The sequence below is a fragment of the Candida metapsilosis genome, assembly GCF_017655625.1.
Source record: "Candida metapsilosis strain BP57 chromosome Unknown scaffold2, whole genome shotgun sequence".
Classification (NCBI taxonomy): Eukaryota; Fungi; Ascomycota; class Pichiomycetes; order Serinales; family Debaryomycetaceae; genus Lodderomyces; species Lodderomyces metapsilosis.
Genome location: NW_027138160.1, coordinates 1,104,528 through 1,120,905, shown reverse-complemented (window position 1 = coordinate 1,120,905; position 16,378 = coordinate 1,104,528). Strand labels below are relative to the sequence as shown.

Sequence of the window (16,378 nt, the reverse complement as noted above, 5' to 3'; positions counted from 1 at the left end):
CTGCGTTAACTTACATATAATTATTTATATAAAAATAGAGCGACTCGTTTCAATAACAACTGCATCATAGCTCAACTGTAGTAATCATGTCATACAGCTTCATAAATAAAGTAGCAGTAATCACTGGCGGACTATCAGGAATCGGGTTATCAACAACCATAAAACTATTACAACAAGGAGCAAAAGTAGTGGTTGGAGATTTAGCCCACGAAAAGGAAATTGATTCCATAATTGACAAGATGAGTAAACAACTGGCTTCTAGTGAGCAAGTGCATCATAATTTACGATTTCTTCGTACTGATATTGGCGAGTGGCTGGATAATGTCAATTTAGTTGATTTTGCATTGGATGAGTACAAGACCATTGATTATGTTGTTGCTAATGCTGCGACAATGAAGAAGGAAATATTGGCTGGTGATGATGGTGGCGCTGGTTTACCTACACTTGATGAGTTTAATGAAGCTGTCAATGTGAATCTTGGTGGCACTTTTGCGTTGAACAAGTTGTGTATTAGCTACTGGAAGGAATTTAATTGCCCTGGTAACATTGTAAACGTTGGCTCAATATTTGGCAATAAAGTGATTGATCCAAGGTTGATTGGATTGAGTTGTTCCAAAGTTGGCATTCATGCAATGACAAAGTCCATGGCGAAGGAATGTGGGCCCAGTGGTATCAGAGTAAATGAAGTGTGTCCTGGCTTCATCAATACACCAATGTTTGAAACAGTAGCAGCAAAATTGAAACGTGATGGGGATGGAAATAGCCTTGAATCTCGTGTGCCATTGGGCAGAGTTGGTGATGGCGATGACGTAGCTAATGCAATTTGTTTCTTGTTGAGTGATGAAGCAAAGTACATCACCGGAGCTTCGTTGGTTGTTGATGGTGGATATTTATGTACATAGAGCATGTAAAGAAGATAAGAAAAGTGGTGAGTAATTTTTGATCTGATCATTAGTTTGAATATAGATGAGAAAAGAAGCCGCCAGCGAATAACCTACAAGTTGGATAGCGAGTTTTGTATCTGGATTAAAATAAATAGAATGGTAACTTACCAGTAACAGGTCAGGGGTTAAATGTGTATATTGGGTTTAGTTATTACAGTTAAGTTGATAAGATTGATTTTGAAGTTACAGTATATTTGATAGGTGTACAATGGTTAGTGCCATCAATTCCTGTAATCTTCCCTTGATCTTCCAGCAACATCCTCCAGGGGGGAACTATTTCCATTCTCACGTTCATCGGATATTCAGACTAGTACGATATAATTGTTCATACCACGTAGAATTTAAGCCTTACTAAACTGGTGTTGATAGGAATTGATATACACAGATATAAACATAGGGTCTACATATATAGTGAGTAGAGAATCCTGCCATAAAACGGCCATTGTCGTGCCGCCTATCAGTGATAAGTTAAAGCTGGTCGTAATTTAATTCATAGCCTACGAAACATAACAGTTCAGTCCTACTCCTCAATATATATTCCTTGTTCCTAAAACGGAGTTTACGGAGAGCACGTACAAAATGAGGAAACCCCAAGGAATTATAAGTTGATATAATCCACGGCAAATTCCACTTTAACCTAGCATCTATCAAGGTAGTCAGGCCTTTACAGTACTGATGACTACCTTAATCAGCTTACCTAATTGTGTGTTGGAGGAAATATTTCAACAAATAAATCAGCACCAAGCGTTGGCGCTTGCGCCTTTACACTCTGACTTGTACAAAATAGCAAAGTCCAAATTATATCACAACATATTTATCTACCGATCATCACAATTGGGGAATGTGTTAGTAGGTCCAACTGGCGAGTTGGTGCCTGAATTTCGGTTCCATAAGACAATAAATAATTTGAAAAGTAATTCGTACACCATGATTTCAACCAACACGCTTGAAAGATACATGGCGAGAATGGAGAAGGATCAAATTATTTGCCACTTTGAAATCCTCGATTGTAATTTCATGCTATTGGAGTGCATTGTTAGACACTTTAGATTTATCAAAACTCTAGAGATTCTTCAACAAACGTCGGATCTCGGGAGCAGTACATTATTGGAATGCCTACAAACATACATGACTACTACAAGACATGATACATTTTTTTTACCCCACAGAAGTCCGTGCTATCATATTCCCATGAAAGACGATGGGACGACGAAGCTAGAGATCAGCTACTGGGTACTTAAAGAGCATTTTGAGTTTGTTGAGCAATTACATACTGTAGAGGAGTTAATACTAAAGTTTTTTCCCGTTGTAGACCTTGATTTCAAGTCATCGTTGAATTTTCGGAAATTAAATTTGTATAAACTTCGAAGCAAGTTTCCGACCTACATTAGTGACGCATTCGTTGTAAAGTGGTTATTGGAATTGACAATACTGGGTGACCAGTTACCAAGCGGATTATTCAAAAGCAGACAGTTCAACAAAAAGTTTCCGAATCTAACTCAACTATGTATTCTCTTTGGACCTAAAAAATCTTTACAAGGAATTCAAGACTTGCAAGGATTAAGACACCCAATTTTGAAAACTTTCAATGTTGCCACATTTGAGTGCAACCAGAAGCTCGCGGATGCCGTTTGCAGCTTGCGCATTCTGTTCCCTATTGCAAACATTCATTGGTACAGTTCGGAGAGTTTTCATTATGGACCTCAATGGGATGTCGTTAGCATATTTAGTCCACATCTTCCAATTGACGCAGTGGGGTGTCACATGAAAACCGAGCATGCAAAATCTGTGACAAATATGACTATGAAAGTCCGTTTAGAGTCTGGAAAATCCATCAAAATGAGGTTACACTACTATTATTCTGACGCAGAAATTGACCAATTACTCAGCATACCGCTTCGCCTTAAGTACGACGACTGGTGCCCAGGGAACTTTGAGTAGAGTGAAGAACAAATTTCCAGCCCTTATCGCCGGAGATGTTACTGATATATAATTTTATAGGACTATACAAATAAACCTTTCGAGCGCAATTTCCTCGGAATATCTCATTGAATTGATCTTATCTAGGAAACTTTAGGAAGCACTAAGCTTTATCTTTCTTAAAATCGTTAATTCGGCAAGTGAAATTTCTTACACATCACGGTCCTCTCCCATTGATGCTTCAACTTTGTTCATTGCCGCCCCAAGCTTTGCTGGTAATTTTTAACCAACTTAGCCAGCACCAAGTGTTGAAATTAGCACCCATGCATTCCATACTCGCTCCAATAGCAAAAACTAAGCTTTACAGTTATTTATATGTGTACCCATCGTCCCAACTTGGTGCAAAAATTAACTCCCTGGGGTGTTTAGAGCCCGAATTCAGATTTCATAAGAACATAAACAACTTAAAAAGTTACGGATACACAATTATTTCAATGAACACACTCGAGAAGTATTTGGCTACTATGGATAGATATCAGCCAATTACTCGTTTGGAATTTGTAGTTTGTCACTTGATCATTTTCGAGTGTGTTATTAGACATTTTCACTCGATAAAGTTCTTTGCTTTAAATCAGAGTTTGGTTAGCAAGGGTGAATACTACTTCACGGTCTATTTTGACTATCACATCATTCAATACTTGAAAATGTTAGGGTCAAACACCATTTATATATGCCCCAGGACACGTAGTTTAATTTTTGATAATGAATCAAAGACTTCAGAGCTTACCATCGTCGGTGATTACAAGTCATACATTTTAGAGTTTGTTGACCAACTTCCTTGTCTAACCTCTTTAAATGTTAAGAGGACCTTTTTTTGTTTAGATTATCAATCAAAGTTGAAATTGCAGGCCCTTCGGCTTTTTGGTATCACATCAAAATTCAATCCCATTGAGCGTACATTCACTACTCGTTTTCTTAAAGAGCTATTTGTTGCTGGGAGTATTCCACTATACAAAATAGTTTCTAGTAAAAGCCTTCATGACGAGTTCCCGAGTCTCGTTCAGCTTTGTGTTCTGTTATACGAAGATAGTGTAAAGAACGTGCAACGTTTAGCACTCTTAAGCCACAAATCCTTACAGGGCATTATTATACATACAGTAGGGTTTAATGCTGCGTATGCGAAAGCAATTTGCAAGTTGCGTAGTGGGTTTCCTTTGGCGAGTATCAATTGGTTGTTTCAGCCTGATACTTGGGATCTGAAGTCTTTGATATATGAACTAGTCTCCATTTGCAGCCCTAAACTACCCCTCAACTATGTTGCTGTGCACTTTAACCCCGAGTATGAGTTAAGTTTGCCGCAAGGTGGATTTGAGATACTTGACGCAAAGGGCAGGAGCATACAGATGAACCTTTGTGAATATTACACTCACCCGGAATTGAAGCAGATTTTCCATCTAATAAAAAGAAAGTGAATCTAATAGATGTCTCTTTACCTAAGACGTCCTCATTTGCTAGCACAGGCAGTACATGGCTGTATATTGTTTATAGCTTAAGGATACTCAAATGTGTTTAGCAAATTGGCATTGTCTTTAGTGCGAGTCCATAACGCAATGCATTTTGCAATTGTGTAAGCGTTTGATTGAATCACATACAGTGTCTTTATTTTTTATCCGTACTAGTGCGTCAAAAATGTTCATACCAGGACGACGTAAATTTTAAGCCTTACTTGTAGTGTAAAGTAGTGTTGATAGGGTATATTGTACATAGATATAAACTTAGGTTCTATATATACGCCAAGCGGAGAATCCAGCTACAAAGCGGCTAGTGTCGTATCACGTATCACTCCTGACAAAAAAACTTAGCACTAAGCTTTCTCTTATGCGATTTTGTTCTAACAAAATAGTCACCGTGAAGACGTATGTCACATGTATATAGTCCATACGCAGCTTATAGTCCTAGCTACAAGCTCAATGATGTAGCCTAAGCTGGATGCTTCTATTAGCGTACAGTCAAAGCTTTCGAATAAAGCTAACATATGGAGCATATCAAAAAATCGAGACATACTTTTTACGCACATGGTAGCGGATCTTTTCGCAGCTATTTGCGGCTTACACAAATTTGTAGATGTGGTTCCATACCATAAAAATTCCCAGCATCCTCCAGGAGTTCTCCCTCCTCAAAACCTCACAGGTCAAGCCAGTATGAGTATTTGGGATAAAATTGGGTTAGATGACACCGTGGAATCCATTATGGATTCATATTCGATATCACAAAATTCCGATTTAAACAAAGTACAAGCAAAATTTCTCGAACTTCGTGAAGGAAAAGTGATAACCCATGATAGGATAATTAGGGATATAAAAGAACACTTTGCAGGTACATTCACTCTTTACAAATTAAATCCTAATGAAATTGAGCAATTCTGCAAATTTGTGTCCGTAACTGGACGATTCATCACGTTTGATTCACAATTATTTGTATCACATATCACGACCGAACTTGCACAAGCCATTAACAGTTATGTGATCAGCTTATTCAGTCGAATTGAAGTCTTAATTGACAATCCCCACTTGCGGCAAATTACTCAAAATCTTGTGAATTTCAGAATGATAACCTACTTGGATGTCAAAGTGTTAAGCGCTGTGGATGAAAATGCCGACACGATAGAAACACAAGGTGCTACAGTGCATCCGAATCCAGACTACTTCAGGAGAATAACTCAAGATTACGCAGCACCGGTTCACAATATCCAAAAAACGTACAAGGACTTATCAGAATTCAAATTGTCCTGGTTTACCCAAAAAAACAGTGGTTTCTTCCAAATACCACTTCAGGGACTTAAAATTACCAAAGAGGTTCAGTTTGATGATTTCTTGAGGTCTGCCTTATTTAAAATCTACCTGTCACTTATTGGCGGCGAATTGGAAATACAATCACAATTTAATCTTAATTCAACTCTCGTAATACCAGATTGGACGATAAAACTCCCAGATGTCCTCCTTCCCACGGAATTAAAATTGATAAAGCTTGGGGATGTATGGAAGTTGGATACCAATAAAAACAAAGACGTGGTTACTCAACTATTGCTTTCTATGTTAGCAGCCAATTGTAATACCGACTTCCTAATCAATCCTTCAATTGTTTTGAGGGTTACTGTAATTGATCCATATTATGCAAAACGGGATCCTGGTTTCGAGTTGAAGTTTGATCACATCTGTGGTGATAATCTCAATATTGTATCCCAATTTCATTTATTACTTCAAGATGCAGACCTCAAGCCCTTGACGGAGGGGCAACGTTCTGCACTCACTACACAGCTGTTAATACAAAGGGGGTGAAATGTTGCTATAGCTTACGGATGTACATTATGTAGTTTTGAATACATATAGAAACAAAGCGGCTCGTTCCAACAACAATGGTAGTTTCCAATCATGTCATACAACTTTTGAAATAAAGTAACAGTAATCACCAGTGCTGATATTGGCGAGTGGCTGGATAATTTAAATTTAGTTGATTTTGCATTGGATGAGTACAAGGCTATTGATTATGTTGTTGCTAATGCTGCGTCAATGAAGAAGGAAATATTGGCTGGTGATGTTGGAGGTGCTGGTTTACCTACACTTGATGAATTTAACGAAGCTGTCAATGTGAATCTCGGTGGCACTTTTGCATTGAATAAGTTGTGTATTAGCTACTGGAAGGAATTCAATCGTCCCGGTAACATTGTAAATGTTGGTTCAATATTTGGCAATAAAGTGATTGATTCCAGGTTGATTGGATCAAGTTGTTCCAAAGTTGGCATTCATGCAATGACAAAGTCCATGGCGAAGGAATGTGGGCCCAGTGGTATCAGAGTAAATGAAGTGTGTCCTGGCTTCATCAATACACCAATGTTTGAAACAGTAGCAGCAAAATTGAAACGTGATGGGGATGGAAATAGCCTTGAATCTCGTGTGCCATTGGGCAGAGTTGGTGATGGCGATGATGTAGCTAATGCAATTTGTTTCTTGTTGAGTGATGAAGCAAAGTACATCACTGGAGCTTCGTTGGTTGTTGATGGTGGATATTTATGTACATAGAGCATGTAAAGAAGATAAGAAAAGTGGTGAGTAATTTTTGATCTGATGATCATCTCGAATACTACCACCAGAAAAACACCACACGAGGAAACACATTTTCCACATCTCTCATACCATCGCAACATGTCCCAGCGCCAAGAACGAGAAAGGATACTACACTCCCTAGAACACGACTTCATAAACGACCTATCACAGCATTTATACTCTACATTTCTACTACATCGAATCAACCCCAACTTCCCACTACCGCGATGGGCCAATTGGCCCAAACAATTTGATAAAGTTCCCGTACCAAGTCTGAAGTATGAAGATGATTTGATTGATGCTGGTGCAGTGCAGTATGAGTGGGATATTGACGAGGATCAATTGGTTTTTGAGAGGGATCGGGCATGGCAGGTCGATGAGATGAAGAATAAGAGGAAGACGGCGAAGGAAAGAAGTGAGGTGTCGAATGGCGACGAGGGGAAGGAGACGGAAAAAGAGGTGGATGAGGAGATTCCAAGCAGTTTGAGAGATGACAGTGAGGACGATTCCAGTGATAGTGGGTCAAGTGATGCTGACGACGACTCTAGTAACAGCAGCGATAGTGAAGACAGCGCTGAAAGCGACGATGAACTCAACTACAACGAAGATCAACTACTCGACCCTCACAACAAGATAGTCGAAGTCGCCTACACAGAACGAATCCCACAAGCCAAAACTTGTCTCATAAACGCCCTAACATCACTCCTTGAATCCAATATACGACACAAGATAACAGCACTTAAACAATCAGGCAAAATTGATGCATCATTGATCATGACTTCAGAGTCCATCACTTCAAAGAACATGGTTCCATACGTTGGCCATCTTGCAAATAGGTTTAATTCAATGTTGGATACGATGTTTGATACGTTTCATCGGAAGGATTACCCATTAAATTGGCAGCATGTGGTGATGGCTGGTATGATTAATGATCGGAAAAGAGTAGGCCATGGCAAGTTCAATTCAGAGATGTATGAGAGGTTGTTGCGTAAATGTGAAGATGTTTTCCTAAATGTGCATAATGTGTATGAGTTTGAAGAAGAAGATGAAGAGGAGGAGGAAGCTGATACGAGGGATGTCGTTACTGAAGATGGTGGGTTTAATGTTGTCAAGTACTTGGAGTCGTTACGTGAGGAGTACGTGGGTCCAGGACAGAAGGAGTATGCCGTATTGGCGAATGATTACTTACGTGAGTTCAACGCGGGCATCAATTTCAAGAGTAGATTAAAGCAGAATATGTTGAATATGATGCATGAAGGTGTGAGTAGGAAGCGGCGAAGAAGTGAATTCACAGATGAAGTGGAATGGGAAAGGGAAGGGGAAGGGGAAGAGGCAGAGGAAGTTGTAGCAGAGCGAACTCCAACAGACAGTGGTGATCAACATGAATTCTCCAATTTGAATCAAAGACGCCACCACCTACTTCAGCAGCAGAAAGAGTTAATAGATTCCTATACAATCAATATCTAACACTGTTGTTTATTTATTATTAAGATATCAAATTATTAAAGTAAAAGCTATTTTATGTTAACACACACCCCTCTGCAATAGCTCTTAGAAATAGAGGGTGGTTTAATTTAAATATATTCATGGAATTCATATGGATTCCATATCCCAACCAAGTACAAGCAAATATAAAAACAAACAAAATATCACACCTTCAAACACCGTAAACTCGTATAAACGAAAGGAAGAGAAACTCAACATATCAGTTTGTCCCTCCCCTTAGGCTCTTTTTTCATAAGTATCGTAGATTTCAGTTTCAAACACAACATCCCAGAATCTACTACTAACACCGAACCCCAATTCATAATTCTTATAATGATGTTCCAAATGGTATGTTTTCAAATCTTGGTAAAATTTAGGTAATCTTGAATGATGCAAGGCATAATGAGTAACATCATAAAGGATGTAACCCAAAGTTCCACCAGCAAAACCTGAACAAGCCATATAGAATGGGAATATACTGTACACCAATTTATAAAATGGATAAGCAAGCACGACAAATAAAGTTGGTGGTAAAACCAATCTGTAGCCATCCATTGGCAAGTAATGATGAACACCATGCAAAAGGAAATGTAAAGTTAAGAAAATTGGATGGTCGGGTAATAAATAGTCAATGTGGAATACAAAACGATGTAAACAGTATTCAACCAATGTCCAAACGAATAACCCCATAGCCCATAAACTTAAAGCGACAACTGGGTTTTGGTTCACAAATCCAATGTAGAATAAGTACATGTTTGGTGGTAACCAGATCAATGGAACTGCCCACCAGGGAGTCAATGAGATTGGTTCGAGGAAATTGCCAAATAATGGAGCTGATCCTTTACCATAATGTCTTGGTCTGTGAACTTGATCAAGGTAAAACTCCTTGGAGAAGTTTGAAAATAACAATTGCGTCAATAAAGGTTTATTCAAATCCAAAAACTTGTGTTTTTTAGCATCTTCAGTGTAATCAGTTTGAATAGATAATTTCTCCAAAGCAGGCAAATGGTCATGGAAGGCATACATGTCAAACTCATTACCTTCAGAATCAGTAGTTGTAACCAACTTCATTTCAACAGGAGTATTGTTTTTGTTATTGATTAATTCACGTTCTTCAACTTCAGTAGCCATGTATCCAATCAACATATCATCATCCAACATTTCATAAGCTGACTCAGAGTGGGAATGACTATCAGCATTAGCCATGATTTCAGTGACATCTTTTCCAGCATAGGGTAAGATGATATCAGCACCACCTGGATGTTGATCAAGGAATCCCGTGACATTGTAAATTTTACGTTGGTATAAAGTGACCCAACAATCCTTTTCACTGTTGTGTTTTGCTACTTCTGATGAAGCAACTAATGGTAAACTTCTGTTATCACTGCTACTCATGGTGATTCAAAAGGCAGGCTGTGTGATCAAGCGACTGAAAAAAAAAAAAAAAAATAAAAAAAAAAAATAAACTTAGAAGATGTTCTATGACTTTTAAAAGAAATGGAAGTAGACTTGTTCTGTTGAAATAGTAAAGTGGTATTCCTTTTATAATTCAGTATGAATATATATTGTGTTCAAAAAGATTTGTAAAGTAAGGTGATTTCCACTGGAGTCTGCATTAATCTATTCCGAGATGCATCATCCGTTCCTTGACGTGTCTTACTAAGAGTAAAAGTAGTGTACCAAGTACCAAAAAAACACGAAAATAAACCACAACAAACAAGAATGTAAAGAAGATACTAGATACAGATCATATGCTCTTAAAGATAGGAGAAACGCTCACTCTACTAAAAACCATGTGCACACTGTACTGCTATTAGACTATGCTGAGCTGTAACGAGACCTCTCCTATATTGACTATAAAAGACTTCAACGGACTTCACCGGAGATAAACAAACAATAGAACAAAAAAAAAAAAAAGAAATTTTTTCTACGCGTGATTTGCGGGTGTCGTAAGACACAATATTGCGACATTCTTTAAAGAAATAGGGGTAACCAGACTTTCTATAGATCATGTAAGCAGGCAAGTCCAGCTAGAAACCATGTTGATGATATTACAAACTCACTTGGTATATCTACACTGCTTCTGCAACCAGTTTTTCTAAGAATGACTTTACTTCTACTTGGTATCTAAATAACCCCCTCCTCATATAGCATCCTCTTTTTTTACACAGATATTCGAAGTCTTTCCTCATTGGGTAACAAATCGTCATCGTTATCATCATCAAATTCATCATCATATTCATCATCAGGGCTGCCTATAATGACCTGGTGTCTCCTATTCGAAAATTGAATAACAACATCATCATCGTCGTCATCATCCCCGACGATATCCTCACCAAAATCAACATCTACTCCACCATCAGTACCAAAATGATCAAGCACATGCTCTTCTTCGTGTTCATCTGCATTCACGTCTTCTCCATCTGGATCAACCATAGTCTCATCCTCTTCTTCCTCTTCATTTTCACTATCATCACTCTCATCATCATCCCCATCTTCTTGTTCATTACCTTCACCCTCTTCACCATTTGCACTACCGCCCAACTGTTGCTCCATATGTAAAGTATGATCAACTAAATTCAAATACGCATACATAAAATTCGACAACAACACCTGTTCACGCAATGATCGTTTCGGATTAGCCAATTTCAAATGCGATAATCGATAAATTGCTCGTTCAACATGAACAGGGAATCGATAATCAAGCATAATTATAGTTGATTGCGATGGTGGTGGTAAGGGGAATCCAAATGCTGAATCGGTAAATTCAATCGGTTGATTGGCTTTTGAGGTACGCTTGATTGATTTTTTCAATTTTTCTTGAATGTCAATCTTGGCTAATTGTTGTTGTTCTTTGGTTAAGCCAGATTCAGAATCTTCTTCGGCATTGGTCTTGGAAGAGTTGTCAACATCTTTCTCAATAGGAGCTGGTGCTTCATCTTTGACTGCAGTGGCTTCCACTACATTTTCTGAGGTTTCTTCTTGCTTAGCTTCACTTGCTTTGTCCTTCTTTCTATGACGATACCTTTTATGTTTCCTCACTGTCAGTTTCTTACTCTTTAATCCACCACTTGCACTATCAGCTACATCTTCGTTCGAATCAAGACTATTGATATCCATGGTTGCCAACTTACGATCTTCATCCATTCCCGTTCTTTCCTGCTCTCCAGACTTCCTTTGAGGATCAACATTCTCTCCAAACGAAGCAAACGCACCAGCGACATCTTCATTCTCATCATCATCAGTGTATTCCTCGATATCACTGTCCATTTTCAACCGTTGTGGATTCAACTCTTGCAAAAGTGGTGTTTCAACATCCTCATGGGTAGTTACGTCCTCCATATTATTACTTGATTGAGGCAGAAGTATTTCTGTGCTATCTTTTCTTAATGATGAATGAACAATTGTATCTTGACCAATAGAAGAAGTTGAATTGGCCCCACTATTCCTATCATGATCAACCAATTTTGCCTTGGACCGTTTCTTGAATAACCCGCTCGTCTTCTTTTTCACTTTTTGAGATTCACTTGATGCCTTATTATGATCATGATAATCGATTGTAACTCCTGAATTTTTGCTTTCTTGAGAATGTACTGAACTGACACTACTGCCCGACAAATTAGCCTTTGATTTCTTCTTGAATAACTTGGATAACACGTTCTCTTTATCTGAATGTACTGATGCAGATTCCTCAAACTCTTGAGAATATTTCCTATCCTTGTGCGGATCCAATTCTCTTTCCGATATCTTTGTTGTCCGTTCAGGATTGGAGAACGACCGTGCAGGCAAAGGAACCTTTGGATTGGGAGCGCTCTCCATTGATGCTTGAGGCTGCAGTTGGTGCAGTTGGTGCAGTTGTTTCGGTTGCTGTGAATCAAGTGATGACATACTCGAAGATCTTTCTCTAAACAAATTCCAACTCCGCTTCTTTTTCAACTTCTTTTCACCATCAAAATCAAGTTCATTTGAAGTAGGCGGGGTCAAATTGCTTCCTCCGGTATTACCACCACTCAAGATACCAAAACTCTTTTTCTTTCGCAAAGTCTTGTCATCATTCTTATTCTTCTTGAGACCCATCTTCTCTTCATAATTATCAGAATCAATGATTTGAATGTTAGCTTTCTTGAAAAGTTTAGTATTGACTTTTGTTGGTTTAGAACTTGTCTTTGGATGAGATGAAGAATCAGGTTGCGCTTGCATATAATTTTTCAAAAAAGGTTCATCAAGCCTATCCTCTCTTGGTTCAGATGAGAGACCCGATGATAAATCAAACCCATCATGGTTGCCATGCGGATGTTGCACATCAACAGTACCCAATCCAGCTGCTTCAAGAATTGGCTCATCGTCCAAATCAGAGAAATCAGCTTCATCAACATCAGGAATATTAGCAAACAAGTCATCCTTGGCCCGAGCAAAGTCTTGTTCAGGAGTGGTTTGCTTCCCTAATGGTTCATGTTCAGGTGTTGATTGTTTCAATGGTGGCTCATTCTCCGGCGGAGTTGTTTGTTCAAATGGAGGTTTTTGTTCGGGTGTTGCTTCTACGCGTGAATGTGAATAATCATGGTCCATTTCGCCAAAATCAAACGCATCATAACCATAGTTTTTCTCAGCACCATAATCTCTGTAGCCATCCCTCTTCCTTCCTAATTCAAGTAAAGCTTCCTCTTCGATACCCAATGGATCATCAGTAGATAAATCTTGATAACTAACATCAAAACTGAGATCAGCCTCAGAGATGTTTTTTGCTTGGGGTTGCTGTTGTTGTTGTTGATATTGTGGATGATAATGTGGTGGCTCTTGTTGCGGATGTGGTTGTTGCTGTCTATGTGTCTGCCTCACTTGATAATTCTGTGGAATGTGGGACTGCTGATGGTGATCTTGTGGGAGTTGCTGAGGCTGTTCTTGTGGCGCGGTTCTTCTACCCTCTGCCAGATGCTTGTCCTTGTTCAAGCTCTCCTTAAACTCATTGATTTCTGACCTTAATAAATCCAAATTCTGATGCAATTGCTTTGACCGCGCGGGCACTGGACCGCTTGGTCGTGAAGACAGACGTGACTTATACTGCGGGTCCTGTTGTGGTGGAAGTGGTTGCTGTGGCTGTGGCTGTGGCTGTATCTGTTGACCCTTGAAATTTTCCGGGTCTTTAGAGCTAGGAAACAACATGGGCACATCTGGCTGTGGTCGTTGCGAGACATGACGCGACTGCTCCCTATTTCTGTGGCTGCTACGTTGACGTCTTGACTGCTTCGTAGGAGTCTCAATCATGAAATCATTGACATTGGTGTTTGATGCAGACATGAGTTTCCTTTCTGGTGTTTGCTGGTGATGAGAACCAATTGGTTTAACGCGTGACTGTGCAGGTACATAATTTTCAACATTGTTTCTCAGTGACTTGCGAGAACGGCTCATTTGTTCATTACGTGAGCGCTCTTGTGGGCATGGAGATTCTCGACGGTTCCCATGAATGTATCCAGAATACTGCTGCCTTTGAGGGGGCAAGTTAGGTGAATGTCTCTCAGAACGATGTTGACGCAGCAGCTGGCGCTGTTGTTGTTGTTGTGATGGGTACTGAAGCTGCTCAGGCATGAAATTTTCTTGTTGGATAATGTCTTGTCTTTGTCTTTGAGGTGTATAGTGCTCTTGCTGTCTACCGTTGGCATACCCTCTCGAATAGTAAGCATCTTGTTGAGCTTGTCTTTGAGATTTACTTCCCACCTTTGCACCATTTGAGCATGACAAATACGGACTTGCTTGGGTGGTGGAGAAGGAGCCAGCCCATTTGGCATCTTTTTGTTGGGGTGTAGGAGACATCTGCCTATTCACTTGCTCCAGACGAGGTTCATCATCAATCTTTTTGTAGGTAAACAACAATTGAGAGTCTCTTGATCTGTATCCTTTTTGAGTAGTTGGTTTTCCTTGTTGCTGTACTTGCTTCCTACTCAAGGGCAGTTCATCAGGCAGAGTCAAATGTTCAGAATCCTTCTTTCTGTAATCAGTCCTTCTACTCCTCTTTAATGCAAAATCACGGTGGAGACCTTGCAATGGTATAGCACTTGAATAAAAGTCCGGTTGCTTTTCTTCCTCTTCTTCTTCAGCGTCCCCCCCTGCTAGCGACTGATTGAATTGTTGTTGTAGTCTCTGCTGTAAATGCAATGTGTTTGAAGTTCCACTTGTATCGCTATGTGGTGGAGATTGCTTCATCTCATCAAATGCCAATTTTTCAACATCAGTATACCCCAACGCATTAGAGGACAACGTTCGAGCAACAGTCACAGCATCACTCTTGTCCATACCCGCTATTTTCGACATTTGTTGTAACTCCGTGGTTAATTCCTTTAATGAGGGGTTTGAAAACCTTTTTTGTTTATTATACCATGACTCTCGCTTTATAGGATCCTTTGGTGGTGATGTAGATTTAGATGACTGTGCCGAGGGGGTTCTTGATAGTGTGGAGGAGTCACCAATCGTCTGAGATGGCTCTGCTGGTAGAGGTTTTGGAACTCTAACCGTGGTTACAGGCACTTCTTCGTGATCTGTTATAGATGGTTGACGAGATAACGTTGATCGTCTGGAAATAGTTGATCTTCTTTTCAAATTACGATCCATAATATCCTCCACCTGATGTTTTATCAAAGTCTTGAACGAGTCAGGGTTGACTTGAGGATGCAATTCAGCTGGTAACCACATGGTGTTTGCAGCATCATAAACTTGATCTTCAGCAGCATCAAAAAACTCTTCTTCGGCAGTTAAGATGCTATCATTATCCATATATAGACTGTGTCTTTTCACAGGACTAGGGGACTTATTATTAAAGGACGAAGGTGCATGTAAATTTGGATTGCGGATGGGACTGGTTGTAGAACTGCGACTTCTGACTGGTGAGTTTCTTCCCCATCCATCGTCCCGCTTAGGAGAAGTGGAGGAAGATGATGATTTTGAAGGTGACTTAGATGGCGAGCCAGTTCCTGAAGACAATGATGAGCTATGCGGACGTACATGTCGTGTATTCTGAGGTATTAGATCTTCATCATAAAATTCTGCTCCTCCTTCTTGTAAATGACTAGATGCAGCAAATGGATCAATCTCATCCATAGAACCTGGCGGAAGATCTGGGTCATACTGCATTAGATTACCAATTGACAATCGTTTCAAAGCAGCCACCATCTTTTTCTCCTGTTCGATATCCTGTACTGCAGATTCATAGTTTGAATCATTTTGATATGATGAGTCAGGCAGAAACATTGTCGGTTTAAGTCATACGTTGAATGTGGGTTGCAAGTTGTGTGTATATACAAGTGTGTGGTTTCAAGTTGAATTCGTATGTATAGTGTGATTTGACTGGCTTGAAAAAAAAAAAAAAAGAAAACTCTCTCTGTTGATAAAATGAACGACTAGGGTGTGTAAATATGAGTACCTCTATTACCAGACTGTGGTGTATGATTCCGTATGTATCAGTGACAGTAAAATTTATACAAATGTATGATTAAAGGTCTGTTTGATATATAATTTGGTGGTGTTTTTTCTATTTGAACGGGATTCAATAAAATTTTGAATTTTTATTTTTTATTTATTTTATTATTTTATTATTTTATTATTACTAAAGGGAGAGAAACAGAGACGATTGTATTACGTAAGATTGTTATTACGCGTCTGTTCAATTATATTTACACGACACCCTACATACACAGGATGCAGGTACTAACTATATTTGTTTATTATACAACTAGGAACAAAGGTACAGAGTGTCAACTTGTAGCCTCAGTATGTTTCACACGATAGAGGAGTCCCCTTTTTGAAACATTTTAGTTTGCTTAACCACTGTAGTTGGTTATTCAGTCAAAACACAAGTTTAATCGCATTTGTTCATAAGTGGTACATCATCTCGAGGATTCGCATTTTAGTTCTAACCTTCCCCTTTTGCCAACA

General features: G+C 39.2%; 6 protein-coding genes across 6 annotated transcripts; 4 read left to right on the top strand and 2 right to left on the bottom strand. All coding sequences in view use genetic code 12, as the record gives it.

The window, feature by feature from the left end:
- Nucleotides 1–86: 86 nt before the first annotated feature.
- Nucleotides 87–902, top strand: I9W82_001974 (SDR family NAD(P)-dependent oxidoreductase; the record flags this gene model as incomplete). The annotated part of the gene is made up of 1 exon (XM_067690778.1): nt 87–902. The coding sequence occupies one exon, from the start codon at nt 87–89 to the stop codon at nt 900–902; it is 816 nt and encodes a 271-aa protein (XP_067549210.1).
- Nucleotides 903–1,619: 717 nt separating this feature from the next.
- I9W82_001973 (uncharacterized protein) lies at nt 1,620–2,885 on the top strand (the record flags this gene model as incomplete). The annotated part of the gene is made up of 1 exon (XM_067690777.1): nt 1,620–2,885. The coding sequence occupies one exon, from the start codon at nt 1,620–1,622 to the stop codon at nt 2,883–2,885; it is 1,266 nt and encodes a 421-aa protein (XP_067549209.1).
- Nucleotides 2,886–4,178: 1,293 nt separating this feature from the next.
- Nucleotides 4,179–6,943, top strand: I9W82_001972 (SDR family NAD(P)-dependent oxidoreductase; the record flags this gene model as incomplete). Its single annotated transcript, XM_067690776.1, has 3 exons — nt 4,179–4,203; nt 5,055–6,161; nt 6,321–6,943. The coding sequence occupies 3 exons, from the start codon at nt 4,179–4,181 to the stop codon at nt 6,941–6,943; spliced, it is 1,755 nt and encodes a 584-aa protein (XP_067549208.1).
- Nucleotides 6,944–7,066: 123 nt separating this feature from the next.
- On the top strand, nt 7,067–8,434 carry I9W82_001971 (uncharacterized protein; the record flags this gene model as incomplete). Its single annotated transcript, XM_067690775.1, has 1 exon — nt 7,067–8,434. One exon carries the CDS (start codon nt 7,067–7,069, stop codon nt 8,432–8,434), a length of 1,368 nt encoding a protein of 455 aa, XP_067549207.1.
- Nucleotides 8,435–8,689: 255 nt separating this feature from the next.
- SCS7 (fatty acid alpha-hydroxylase) lies at nt 8,690–9,847 on the bottom strand (the record flags this gene model as incomplete). Its single annotated transcript, XM_067690774.1, has 1 exon — nt 8,690–9,847. The coding sequence occupies one exon, from the start codon at nt 9,845–9,847 to the stop codon at nt 8,690–8,692; it is 1,158 nt and encodes a 385-aa protein (XP_067549206.1).
- A 768-nt stretch (nt 9,848–10,615) lies between these two features.
- ZDS1 (Zds1p) lies at nt 10,616–15,694 on the bottom strand (the record flags this gene model as incomplete). The annotated part of the gene is made up of 1 exon (XM_067690772.1): nt 10,616–15,694. The coding sequence occupies one exon, from the start codon at nt 15,692–15,694 to the stop codon at nt 10,616–10,618; it is 5,079 nt and encodes a 1,692-aa protein (XP_067549205.1).
- Nucleotides 15,695–16,378: the final 684 nt, after the last annotated feature.